At 40.2% G+C, this 14,122-nt stretch overlaps 1 protein-coding gene across 1 annotated transcript in view; it reads left to right on the top strand.

Moving 5' to 3' along the window:
* atp5fa1 (ATP synthase F1 subunit alpha) overlaps positions 1-14,122 on the top strand; it is a 20,715-nt gene extending 6,593 nt beyond the window's left edge. Inside the window, exons 3-12 of the mRNA XM_079657816.1 lie at positions 1,156-1,231; positions 3,271-3,440; positions 3,612-3,785; positions 5,524-5,690; positions 6,746-7,046; positions 8,278-8,502; positions 8,634-8,741; positions 11,564-11,708; positions 12,747-12,897; positions 13,888-14,122. Coding sequence (XP_079513942.1) covers positions 1,156-1,231; positions 3,271-3,440; positions 3,612-3,785; positions 5,524-5,690; positions 6,746-7,046; positions 8,278-8,502; positions 8,634-8,741; positions 11,564-11,708; positions 12,747-12,897; positions 13,888-13,966 — 1,596 coding nt within the window. The 3' untranslated portion in view covers positions 13,967-14,122. The remainder of the gene's footprint in view (positions 1-1,155; positions 1,232-3,270; positions 3,441-3,611; positions 3,786-5,523; positions 5,691-6,745; positions 7,047-8,277; positions 8,503-8,633; positions 8,742-11,563; positions 11,709-12,746; positions 12,898-13,887) is intronic.

Below are 14,122 nucleotides of genomic sequence, written 5' to 3'. Positions count from 1 at the left end.
CATGGCGGTCTGGAGGACACTGGGCCCTTCACTGAGCTAAACACCGCTAACGGTCTATGAGAAACACAATACTGTGTGTTAGTAACACTATTTAGACAATAGCAATCTTTACAACAACGTTTTAATGCATTTTGAATAGATATGATTAAGTTAAATTGCAGGAATGACTCATGTATTTTGGAGGTCAGGTTTGTACCACTTTAGCTTGTTTAGCTTTCATGCTAACTTTCATTGAAAATGCATTTGACAGGCTACATTTCGCACAGTTGTGTATTTATTTAGGGTGACATTAAGCCTTATATGTTACTTTTCTGCTTATTTACGCTCAGTGGTGAAGAGTAACGAAGTAGCAGCTGTCAGGAAGATAATGCATTATATTAATAAGAGTAATTCAACCATGCAATTAACCTTTAATCTAGGCGTTAATGCAGTTTAAATGGATATAACTAAGCTGAAGTGCAGGAATGACGCATATAGTTTGGAGGTCAGGTTAGCTTTCATGCCAACTTATTGAAAATGCACTTGCCAGGCTACATTTTGCACAGTTGTGTGTTTTATTAGGGTGGCTTTAAGGTGTTATTATACTGTTATAGTTAATATATATACTTAGTGTGCAGGACTTTCTTCTGACCCTGAAAACTGTTTGACCTGTAGCCCTTCCTAAAATATATTTATAAGTTGGAAAAAGTTGTAGAAAGAGACATTTGCTCATAGGTTTAACCTGTTAATGGCAATTTACAATGAAATATCAACAATAAAAATTACTTTTATCAACTCTCTCTGCGGTTTTTAAGCAAGGGCCAAGTATATGTTTTTTTATTCTAAAACAAAGAAATACCTGGTGATCTCATTTAATGATGTTCTGATCTTCAAAATTGTTAAAAATCCTTGTAAAAGCAGGAATTAGGACTAGGAGACTCATGGTTATTATATCAATATCGTGAGATGAAAGTAGATGGTGTCGCATATTTTGGATATTGTTTATTTCCTGGTTTGAAATTCTGCATTACAGAATATTTCTGAAAAGGTTTTTTATTTAGTCATACGAACATAGCTACAGTGTAGCTATGCCGATGAAATTCTTAGGTCACAGGCTTCTCCAAATGTAACGCTTGTATAATATGTATTTCTGTCCTTGTTTCCATTGTCTTAAAGGTATCCAAGAATGTGGCTGCAGCGTGTGTTGGAGTCAACCATCTGCACACCACCCGCCCATGGATGGTGAAAACCGGTCAGTGTTTCATAAACATGCAATAGCTACTGCTTAAAGTGGGAGATCCCCCCAAAACTAAGATATACACATTGTTCCTCTTACCTGTAGTGCAAATCATCTCTAGATTATTCTGGTGTGAGTTGCCATGTGCTTGAGATATTGCCATATGGTAATCATATATTGTACCTTTTTAATTGAATAGCTAATTACCAGAGATGGCAAAAGTACACACATCCTTTCCTCAAGTAGAAGTACAGATACTCGTGTTTAAAAATACTCTGGTGAAAGTAGAAGTACTCACTAAACTTCTTTACTCAAGTCAAAGTAAAGAGGCTTTGAAATGTACTTCAGTAAAAAGTACCCATAACTAGCAGCTGTTTTAAAGAGTACCTGACCTCCCTTTATATTAATAGAACAATAATGTCATTGTTAGCTAATGAATGTTTCCATGGTGAACAACGGCAACATGACAACGTTTTCATTGGTCCCTCTTCTTTAGAGAAGACCAGGAAATGATGGATACATGGTAGGGATCGACCGATATGGCTTTTTCAAGGCCGATACCGATTATTAGTAATCAAAAAGACCGATAACCGATATTTGGAACCGATATACATTTGCAGTAAAATCAGAAAATCTTAGTGTCTAAATGTAGAATAACAGAAACTCCAACAGAACTTCTTTGAAATGCATTTAAGCATATATTATGTTTAATTAACTTTTAAACATCTTACAACTGGTTTCCTCTCTGTGCCCTTTTCTTTAGTGCAGCCATAGATCTGCAATGAGTTAGAGAGACAGAGAGTTAAAAGTGGGGCTGCAGGCTGACATGCTCAACTAACAATAATGCTTAATTTATTATATCAAAACATTGCCTGTCTATCTAGCGTCAAATCCCAATAAGCTGCTAGCAACTGCAAAACACTATTGCTAGCTAATCTTTTGCAAAATATAAAAAGTGAGGCTATTACAGTAGAGCTAACGTTAGTCTAGTAGCCTCACTTCTAATATTTTGTTAAACATTTGCTAGATACATGTTGGCTAGCTAATGAGCTTCACATATCAACCTGAAAAACTGCGAGGCTCTGCCACTCAGCGCTGCTGCTTGCTTCAGTCTGTGTCTGAGAAGGTCCCGCCTCTCTGGCTGGCTCCCGCCCGGAAAATCTTCAGTGTTGATTGACACTTCAGTAATAGCCTATCAGATAGCGCTGTGGGCGGGACATTGCTCGTGTACACAGAGTGGTGACTGCAGCCAGAGAAACGGCCGCATCAGAGCCAAAGTTTTATCGGCAATTTGATTTTTTTTAAAGATGCCGATAATCGGTCAAATGTGGAATATCGGCCCCGATAATCGGCCAGAAAGTACAGGTATTTGGGTTCCACATGTAAGAAGTAGAAAGTACAGGTATTTGAGTTCAACATGTGAGAAGTAGAAAGTACAGGTATTTGTGTTCAACATGTAAGACGTAGAAAGTACAGGTATTTGGGTTCAACATGTAAGAAGTAGAAAGTACAGGTATTTGTGTTCAACATGTAAGAAGTAGAAAGTACAGGTATTTGTGTTCAACATGTAAGAAGTAGAAAGTACAGGTATTTGTGTTCAACATGTAAGAAGTAGAAAGTACAGGTATTTGTGTTCAACATGTGAGAAGTAGAAAGTACAGGTATTTGAGTTCAACATGTGAGAAGTAGAAAGTACAGGTATTTGGGTTCAACATGTAAGAAGTAGAAAGTACAGGTATTTGTGTTCAACATGTAAGAAGTAGAAAGTACAGGTATTTGTGTTCAACATGTGAGAAGTAGAAAGTACAGGTATTTGTGTTCAACATGTGAGAAGTAGAAAGTACAGGTATTTGGGTTCAACATGTAAGAAGTAGAAAGTACAGGTATTTGTGTTCAACATGTGAGAAGTAGAAAGTGGAGTAAAGTACTGATAGCAGAAACATGTACTTAAGTACAGTAACAAAGTATTTGTACTCCACTGCTTCCCACCTGTGCTAGTTAGGTAGTACCTTATAGTGTTTCCAAAGTTGTTAACGACTGCACTTTTCCCACAGGCACCGCCGAGGTGTCGTCCATCTTGGAGGAGAAGATCCTGGGAAGCGAAAACAGCGTCGACCTGGAGGAGACCGGTCGAGTTCTGTCCATCGGAGACGGTATCGCCCGAGTCTACGGTCTCAGGAACGTGCAGGCGGAGGAGATGGTGGAGTTCTCTTCTGGTCTGAAGGTACGACACGATGATACTTGAATGGTCAGATCAAGTCTGAGAGTTGACTTGCATCACAGCAGCTCCATGTGTCACATCAACAGCTAACAGCAGGCTCAGTGAGAGACACCCCGCTCAGAGAGCCTTCAGCGTGCATCTGATCTGGAGCTCTTCTTGTTTCTTCTCCTCCAGGGCATGTCTCTGAATTTGGAGGCTGACAACGTTGGAGTTGTGGTGTTCGGTAACGACAAGCTGATCAAAGAGGGCGACATCGTGAAGAGAACCGGAGCCATTGTAGACGTTCCCGTGGGCGCGGAGCTGCTGGGGCGCGTTGTCGATGCTCTGGGAAACGCTATTGATGGAAAGGTAAACAACAATAATGATAGATAGAGAGAGAGAGAGAGATGGATGGATGGATGGATGGATAGATAGCGAGAGATGGATGGATGGATGGATAGATGGATAGATAGAGAGAGATGGATAGATAGATGGATAGAGAGACATGGATAGATAGATAGACGGATAGATAGATAGAGAGATGGATGGATAGAGAGAGAGAGAGAGATGGATAGATAGATAGACGGATAGACGGATAGATAGATAGAGAGATGGATAGATAGATAGAGAGAGATGGATAGAGAGAGAGATGGAGAGAGATGGATAGATAGATGGATGGATGGATAGAGAGAGAGAGAGAGAGAGATAGATAGAGAGATGGATGGATGGATGGATGGATAGGTAGATAGATAGATAGAGAGAGAGATGGATAGAGAGAGAGAGATGGATAGAGAGAGATGGATAGATAGAGAGAGATGGATAGATAGATATAGAGAGAGAGATGGATAGAGAGAGAGAGAGATGGATAGATAGAGAGAGATGGATAGATAGATAGAGAGAGAGATGGATAGAGAGAGAGAGATGGATAGAGAGAGAGATGGATAGAGAGAGAGAGATGGATAGAGAGAGAGATGGATAGAGAGAGAGAGAGAGAGAGATGGATAGATAGAGAGATGGATAGATAGAGAGATGGATAGATAGAGAGATGGAGAGATAGATAGATGGAGAGATAGATGGATAGATAGAGAGATGGATAGATAGATGGATAGATAGAGAGATGGATGGATAGATGGATAGATTGATAGATGGATAGATAGATGGATGGATAGATAGATAGATAGATGGATGGATAGATGGATGGATAGATAGATAGATAGATGGATGGATAGATGGATAGATAGATAGATAGATGGATAGATGGATAGATGGATGGATAGATAGATAGATGGATGGATAGATAGATAGATGGATAGATGGATAGATGGATGGATAGATAGATAGATGGATAGATAGATGGATGGATAGAGATGGATGGATAGATAGATGGATAGATAGATGGATGGATATAGATAGATAGATAGATAGATGGATAGATGGATAGATGGATGGATAGATAGATAGATGGATGGATAGATAGATAGATGGATAGATAGATGGATGGATAGAGATGGATGGATAGAGATGGATGGATAGATAGATGGATGGATAGATAGATAGATGGATAGATAGATGGATGGATAGAGATGGATGGATAGATAGGTGCATTCATGTAATGCATAGTTTCTTTAAGATAGCACCACTTTTTGCATCGTTTGCTATGATGCTATTTGTGACAGTTGCTTCATTTGAGAATAAAAAAAAGAAGTATATAATCATCACTGTAGGAGCCATATGTTCAAATTTATAATTTGATATATTATATGTGTATATAGATATATTTGAACATTGTAATCCTTTTGTTATTAGTATTATTATATCATTTATTTAAACCGGCGTCATAGCCGACAGAAGGAGAAAAGAATCACGGAGCAATATTGTTTTTTTGACCTTTGAAAATATGTGTTTGTTCTGATACCTTCTGTTTAAGTAAAGAGTCAACCAAACTTTCCAGAGACGTATTTTAGTTGGAGTCAAGCTCATTGCTACTTATGGATATATTAATGTTTGGATTAGATGGAACTACATTGCACCTGTATTTTACAATATACAGTATTAATAAGCCGTTACGCCTCGTTCTGATGGGTTTGTTCCTCTCTCTCCCCCTCAGGGTCCCCTCGGCTCCACTATCCGCAGGCGTGTTGGTCTGAAGGCCCCGGGCATCATCCCTCGTATCTCTGTGAGGGAACCCATGCAGACGGGCATCAAAGCCGTGGACAGTCTGGTCCCCATCGGCCGAGGACAGCGAGAGCTGATCATCGGAGACAGGCAGACCGGGTAAGAGGACTCTCTTTTGTTAACTCGATAGATAGATAGATAGATTTGGGTGCAGCATAAAAGAAAAGGAAAGGTACATAGAGAAATTAAGACAGTATCATTTCACGGGAAGACTAGGGGTAGAGGAGTGAGAGGACTAGGTTAGGGGTCTTGAACAAATCTCTGGAACAAACTCCCAGAAACCTGCAGGTCCGCCGCAACTCTGACTACTTTTAAATCCAGGCTGAAGACTTTTCTTTTTGCCGCTGCTTTTAATTGAACTATTCACATCTAATGCTGCGTTCACACCGGACGCGATACGATGTGTGGGGGCGGCGAGATTACATGTAAAGTCAATGCAGAGACGCGGACAGACGCAAATTCGCTCCGACGGCGAGCATTAAGCGGTTGATGCGAATGTCGCGGCACGATTGGAGGGGGCTGCGACAACTGCTCAAATTCCCATGACGCCATCCCACGGTAGCCAATCAGCGGTGAGGATCTCAGCCTGCCGTCACTGACGTAGAACCACAAAACCAACATCAGCCGTTAGCCGTTAGCCCTCAGAGCTCACAGCTCCTCATATCTGTTCAGAAACTAGACAAAGCTGTAGCTGTAGCCCCCTAGCCAGCACGTCTTGTTTGAATGATGCGAGCAAACACAGCTGACAACCGCGGTGGAACTCGAGCGATTAGAGCGAAGCGAATATTCGCATGGCGTCCTGTGGGAACGCAGCGTCACACTGTAACTTTTTGTTATTCATGTTTGCTTTCTAATGTGTTTTACGCTTTTTTCAACAATATGTTAATTGGTATTTTCTTCTTGAACAACAACCCAAAAACATGTACATCACAGACACATACACACACCCTCAACCCGCACCAGTATTAAAAGCATAGGCCTACAAATACTTTCAAAGGCAGTCCACATCCCATCCCTCGTAATGTGCAGATACGGCTCCCAGAGCTGAACAAAGTTATTCCGCTTATGCTCTTAATATCTTTCATTTTTGTAAAGCACTTTGAATTGCCTTGTGTTGAAAAGTGCTGTATAAATAAACTTGCCTTGTGTCGCAGTAAAACCGCCATCGCCGTGGACACGATCATCAACCAGAAGCGTTTCAACGAGGGCACGGACGAGAAGAAGAAGCTTTACTGCATCTACGTGGCCATCGGGCAGAAGAGGTCCACCGTGGCTCAGCTGGTGAAGAGGCTGACGGACGCCGACGCCATGAAGTACACCATCGTGGTGTCTGCCACCGCCTCTGACGCCGCGCCGCTGCAGTACCTCGCCCCGTACTCCGGGTGCTCCATGGGAGAATTCTTCAGAGACAGCGGGAAACACGCCCTCATCATCTACGACGATCTGTCCAAGCAGGTACAGTCCCAGGAGACTTTGACACAGAAGCGTTTTAAATTCATGCTGCCCGATGTTCACTGCGCAAGTGCGGGTTGGTCTGCCATATTGGACAGCTACCTACAGCAACCCAAGTAGGACATTTGACAAAGCGGCGTTTCGCAAAGAACGACCAAAAAAAAAAAAGGACCACATAGATCTGAACGAGATAAACAAGTTATTGTTATAACAACGTATTTTCACGATTATTAGAGACAAAATCATTTTAGAAATCAACTCATTCTGAATGTCCTCTTCCAATATGAGAGTACCATGATAACAAAGGTATCCCAACTGTAGCTGAGAACATGCCAGGATGTGTGATTACCTAGAAGAGCATCAGGACTGTTTGAGGCATATGATAGCTATGTGATTAACATGATGATTCAGCCTCTATGGAGAGAGACATATGACAAGCATGATCATTTCTGACGTGGAGCTAATCTGAAGTAAACATTGAATACTGCTTTCTATTCCTCCATCTTGGGACTGTGTAACTCTCTCTCTTGGATATCAGCATGTGAAGGACACTGTTTGAGATTTTGAGAAAAAAGTCAGAATTTGGATATTTTGAGAAACTACAGAATTTTGAGAATTTGAGAGAAAGTCAGGATTATGATAAAAAGTCATAATTTTGAGATTTTCTGAAAAAATACATAATTTTGAGAATTTGAGAAAAAATACATAATTTTGAGAAAAAAATCATAATTTTGAGATTTTCTGAAAAAAGACAGAATTTTTAGAAAAAGATAGAATTTTGTGAGAAAAAAATCTGAATTCAGAATCTTTAGAAAAAATAGATGATTTTGAGAGAAAAAATACAGAATTTTGAGAAAAATACAGAATTTTGAGATTTTGAGAAAAAGTCCGAATTTTGAGGAAAAAATAAATGAAGTTGAGAAAAAAAGTCATAATTTTGAGAGAAAGCCAGAAAAAAGCCAACATCTTGAGAAACAACTCAGTATTTTGTTCATGACAGGATTTATGAGTACCTACAAGAACCGGTATCCCTCTATCTAGTGACTGTGGAACTCCCTCTCTTGGATATCAGCATGTGAAGGACACTGTTCAGGAACTAGTTGATGCTCTGTATGTGATGACTCCTTCCATTCTGGAGAGGATCACAGATACATACTGAGATTCAAGCTCAAGCCGGGGACCAGTGATATTTTCCTAACAGAAACTAAATCCTCCCCCTTCCCTTTACCTGCAGGCTGTTGCTTACCGTCAGATGTCCCTGCTGCTGCGCCGTCCCCCCGGTCGTGAAGCTTACCCCGGAGATGTCTTCTATCTTCATTCCCGTCTTCTTGAGAGAGCCGCCAAGATGAACGATAACTTCGGCGGCGGCTCGCTCACAGCGCTGCCCGTCATCGAGACCCAGGCCGGAGACGTGTCTGCTTACATTCCCACCAACGTCATCTCCATCACTGACGGACAGGTGAGGGCGGGACTCTATTATAATAATAATAATAATAATAGAGATGGGAAAGTCTGAAGCAATGGAGACGAGACTCAGAGATCTCAAGATGAATCCTGCACGGAGTAATCAAAGCTGCTTCTGTCTCTCAGATCTTCTTGGAGACCGAGCTGTTCTATAAAGGAATCCGTCCGGCCATCAACGTCGGTCTGTCTGTGTCCCGAGTCGGATCTGCTGCTCAGACCAAAGCCATGAAGCAGGTGAGACTGACCTGGGATCAGCTGTCACATTTCATCACTAGAGATGTCACAAAACATTTGGTACAATATAGATGCCAACATTGCCAGTGTGAGATTTTGAGAAAAAAGTCAGGATTTGGAGATTTTTTGAAGAAAGTCAAGATTTTTAGATTTTGAGATGAAGTCAGAATTTTGAGAAAAAGTCATAATTTTGAGAGAAAGTCATAATTCTGAGATTTTTGAGAAAAAAGGCAGAATTTTTAGATTTTGAGAAAAAGGCAGAATTTTTAGATTTTGAGAAAGTCAGAATTCTGCTGCTCAGACCAAAGCCATGAAGCAGATTAGACTGTGATCACCTGACAGATCGTATTACTAGAGATGTCACGAGTAAATAGATGCCAGTGTGGCGGCTCAATTCCCGTTAAGTTTGAGTCCCGAGAGGCTCTATGCTGCGACGCCTTTTCAATGAGAAAGTCCATACTGAAGAAAGACAGGTTGAAGATATTTAATAAACAAAATCAACACACCCAATAAGTTGGAGGGACAAAAACGGTCAACAGAAACAAATTCTATACTAAATACACCAACCGCACGCACCCATGTGACGATTGCCGGAAGTGCTCAACAAATACAAATAAAACTGACGTAAACAAATAATAATAATACAAACTCAGGCTAAGTAGCATTTTGGCTCCTACAGACAGAATACTCCAAACTTGACCCTTCTTGTTTTTCTAAAGGAGCATAGTTGCTGCGAGGGCTCGAGACACATTTCCTGTCGTCATAGAGATACCAAAGAAGTGTTTTGGTTGCAGTGAACTCACATTGAATGCATCTCAGGACCTATTTTCCTCCATGATGCTACATTGTGAACAAAATATCGGCTGAAAAGCTAGCTAACATTAGCCGTTAGCAGCCGGTAAGAGTTGAATAATGGTGCGTTCAAGCGCTATAAAGTAAAAAAGACATTCGTACAAAACGTTTTGTTATCACGGTGTGTTAAATTGTTATCGTGTGAAATGTAGTTTTTGCTGAGAGGCTTGAATAAATCCCAATGACATGTCTTCACATCAATATAAAATGGATATTAGAGAATTGTAACATGAAAAGAAGTATGCAAATGTAGTTGAAGTACATGGGATTTATTGTTTTGTAGTATTGAGAATCGTGCAATGTATGATGACCGCCCTATTGATTTATTCCACACATGGCAGTTATTTTAAAACAAAACATGTAAACTTTACACAAAATTAACACTTTACAAAACATATAGAGTGGAGAAGTCCCGCCCATCTACTTCCGACCCATGGGACCTTATTTCTGAAAAATTATGTATTGAAGTCAATGGAGAGAGAAAGATTATCTCTCGATCCCGTTTGAATTGTGCCATGAATTACACATATGATGTTTGTCAATCTTAAAAAATAATTTCCATGTCAAAAAAGTCACAGTTTGTCGTAACACTGTTGAAATATAAGACTATGAAAAATACGCAACTAGAAAGACTACAAATCCCAGAGTCCCGGTCCCGCATGCTGGCTCTAATGAACCGACTAACTCCCCTTGTGTGTGTGTACAGCTCTCAACATGCCCAGACTTGGAGTGATTTTCACCTCTTTTAATACTTTCCGCCTCGTTCTGAAAGAAAGAAGTGAAATGTGCCAACGTGACGGCCGTCTGGGTGTGTGGTGCGAGATGGGAGATGTAGTTCATTGAGCGGTTTCACACAAAGTGTTACTTCACAGTTTAACGACACATTTTTATTTTTTTGACTTGCAAAATTATCTTTTAAATTGACAAACATCATATGTGTAATTCGTGGCACAATTCAAACGGGATCGAAAGATAATCTTTCTCTCTCCATTGAATTCAATACATACTTTTTCTGAAATAAGGTCTCATGGAGGAAAGGGAGGGACTTCACCTTTACACAAACTTAACACTTTACAAAACATGTACACTTATACTGGTTGTTTTCTTTTATAGCGCGTGGTGGAAAGGAGCAGGGAGAAGAACATCTTATTTTACCTTCCCCTTCTTACAAAAAATAGCAACAACAAAAAATGAAATGACCATTAAAAAGTCAAATAAAAGCAATATTCTTTCAGTCACAGTTGCTTACAAATACTGAAACATAAAACCAGCACACAATCAAGAGTCAACTTCATACTGTCTAGTTACGCTTTCTTTATACACTTTCTTAAAGTGGACCTATCACGCTATATTTAAATAATATAGTGTAGGACCATATTTATTTATTATTTATACTTTTTATTTTTCAAAATACCAAACAGATCATGCATTTGATCCATTCCTCATTTCGCTCAATTTAACACTGTCTTTGCATCATGGGCTGATTCTGTGAGAACAGCACCATCTACAGGCCTGGCATATGTACGACAGCGTTTCCAGCGCTTTCCAACGACAATGTCCGTGGCTGTCTCCTCCTGATTGGTGGAGTTGGCCCAATAGACGTAGCGCCACTTCTGTGACGTCATAGAAGTGTTCAAATCTGGATCAGTCTGTATCAGATCCGTTGCAGCCCCTTTTTAAGAGATTTGGGTATGGAGCAAAATAGAGAGGGTTGTGTTTTCTGACACTTGGTGAGTTCCCTGGAACCCCGGGGACACATGTTCATGTCTACAAGACGTACAAAGGTGCATTTTGCATGATAGGTCCCCTTTAAACATAAAATGTTCTTACAGCCCTTTTTAAATCATTCTCCACTTCTTTACGCCAAGAGACTCTGCTTTAAAGTATACGTGCAAACTGATGCTCAACATTAAAACTGTAATCCCACCACGTGTCTCTGATTCTGACCTTTGACCCCTCTTGCTCTCCAGGTGGCCGGCACCATGAAGCTGGAGCTGGCTCAGTACCGTGAGGTCGCTGCCTTCGCTCAGTTCGGATCTGACCTGGACGCGACCACCCAGCAGCTGCTGAACAGAGGAGTGCGTCTCACTGAGCTGCTGAAGCAGGGCCAGTACTGTGAGTACATAGATTATACAATGCAATGTGTGAGTAACAAGGGTTCTTCAAGGAGCAGCAATGAAACACCTGTTTAAATGAACATAAAGCTGGCATTTATTCAACAGTAAACACTATGGGTGGGGGAAATAATCGATACAGCATCGCGATATTGTATCGATACACGGACGCCAAGTATAGATATTTTGTTATATAAACTATTCATATTGCAAATCCAAATTAAAGTCAGCGGAGAAATAAATTGTATCGTATCGGATCCCGTTTGAATTGTGCCACGAATTACACATATGATGTTTGTCAATTTAAAAAATAATTTCCATGTCAAAAAAGTCAGTTTGTCGTAAAACTGTTGAAATATAAGAATATGAAAAATACGCAACTAGAAAGACTACAAATCCCAGAGTCCCGGTCCCGCATGCTGGCTCTAATGAACCGACTAACTCCCCTTGTGTGTGTGTGTACAGCTCTCAACATGCCCAGACTTGGAGTGATTTTCACCTCTTTCAATACTTGTCGGCTCGTTCTGAAAGAAAGAAGTGAAATGTGCCAACGTGATTGCCGTCTTGGTGTGTGGTGCGAGATGGGAGATGTAGTTCATTGAGCGGTTTCACACAAACAAAAGTGTTACTTCACATTTTTACGACACATTTTGACATGGAAATTATCTTTTAAATTAAATTTAAACATCATATGTGTAATTCGTGGCACAATTCAAACGGGATCGAGAGATAATCTTTCTCTCCATTGACTTCAATACATACTTTTTCCGAAATAAGGTCCCATGGGGGAAAGGGAGGGACTTCGCCTCTCTATACAAAACATAACGCACACATCTGAATTTACTTATTCTTTTAGAAAATCAGAGCTTTTTTTACCCTCTGCATCGCTGCCACTGCCCTCTGCTGGATCACACTAGATATTGCAGGACTAAAGAGACTGAACCTCACTCTTATATTGCTATTTCAGTTAAGAAATGTCCCCCCTTAAATATGCATCCATGCTACAGATGTCTTATGCATTGTGACTGTCCTCTTTCAGGTCCTATGGCTATTGAAGAGCAGGTAACGGTCATCTACGCTGGAGTGAGGGGATACCTGGACAAAATGGAGCCCAGCAAGATCACCAGGTTTGAGAAAGCCTTCCTGCAGCACGTCCTGAGCCAGCACCAAGACCTGCTGTCCGCTATCAAGTAAGTCACTACAGCATTTACACATGCATTAGAAGCAGAGATGTTAAAGTACACACATCCTTTACTCAAGTAGAAGTACAGATACTCGTGTTTAAAAATACTCTGGTGAAAGTAGAAGTACTGACTAAACTTCTTTACTCAAGTCAAAGTAAAGAGGCTTTGAAATGTACTTCAGTAAAAAGTACCCATAACTAGCAGCTGTTTTAAAGAGTACCTGACCTCCCTTTATATTAATAGAACAATAATGTCATTGTTAGCTCATGAATGTTTCCATGGTGACCAACGGCAACATGACAATGTTTTCATTGGTCCCTCTTCTTTAGAGAAGACCAGGAAATGATGGATACACGGATCGTGTTCAAATCAATAGGCACGCAATGACTCTAAATAATAATGATCACGCCACCAAACACACATTCAGACTAAAGGAACCAGCCTGTTTGGGAAATGAGAGAAGTGGAAAGTACAGGTATTTGAGTTCAACATGTAAGAAGTAAAAAGTACAGGTATTTGAGTTCAACATGTAAGAAGTAGAAAGTACAGGTATTTGAGTTCAACATGTAAGAAGTAAAAAGTACAGGTATTTGAGTTCAACATGTGAGAAGTAGAAAGTACAGGTATTTGAGTTCAACATGTAAGAAGTAAAAAGTACAGGTATTTGAGTTCAACATGTGAGAAGTAGAAAGTACAGGTATTTGAGTTCAACATGTAAGAAGTAGAAAGTACAGGTATTTGAGTTCAACATGTAAGAAGTAGAAAGTACAGGTATTTGGGTTCAACATGTAAGAAGTAGAAAGTTCAGGTATTTCTGTTCAAATGTAAGAAGTCAAAGTAAAAAGTCGTCAGAAAAATAAGTAGTGGAGTAAAGTACTGATACCAGAAACATGTACTTAAGTACAGTAACAAAGTATTTTTACTCCACTTCTTCCCACCTCTGATTATAATTATAATTCTGTATGCATTTTCTAACGCTACTCTTCTTCATTGCAGGGTTGACGGTCAAATCTCAGACGCGTCCGATGCTAAACTCAAGCAAGTTGTGTTGAGCTTCCTCTCCAGCTTCGAGTAAAGGCTTCGAGCTCCGGTTGTTTTCATGTTCACTTAGTGCAACGTCTGTTATACTTTCTATGAACTTCAACAAAACAAAAGAAGATAAGTGACGCTTCATCTTTAATGTACAGATATCTCTTAAAGCAGAATAAAGTATTCCAACTAGTCGACTCCA

The sequence above is a fragment of the Notothenia rossii genome (assembly GCF_949606895.1).
Source record: "Notothenia rossii genome assembly, chromosome: 11".
NCBI lineage: Eukaryota > Metazoa > Chordata > Actinopteri > Perciformes > Nototheniidae > Notothenia > Notothenia rossii.
This window is presented reverse-complemented; position numbering and strand designations above follow the sequence as displayed.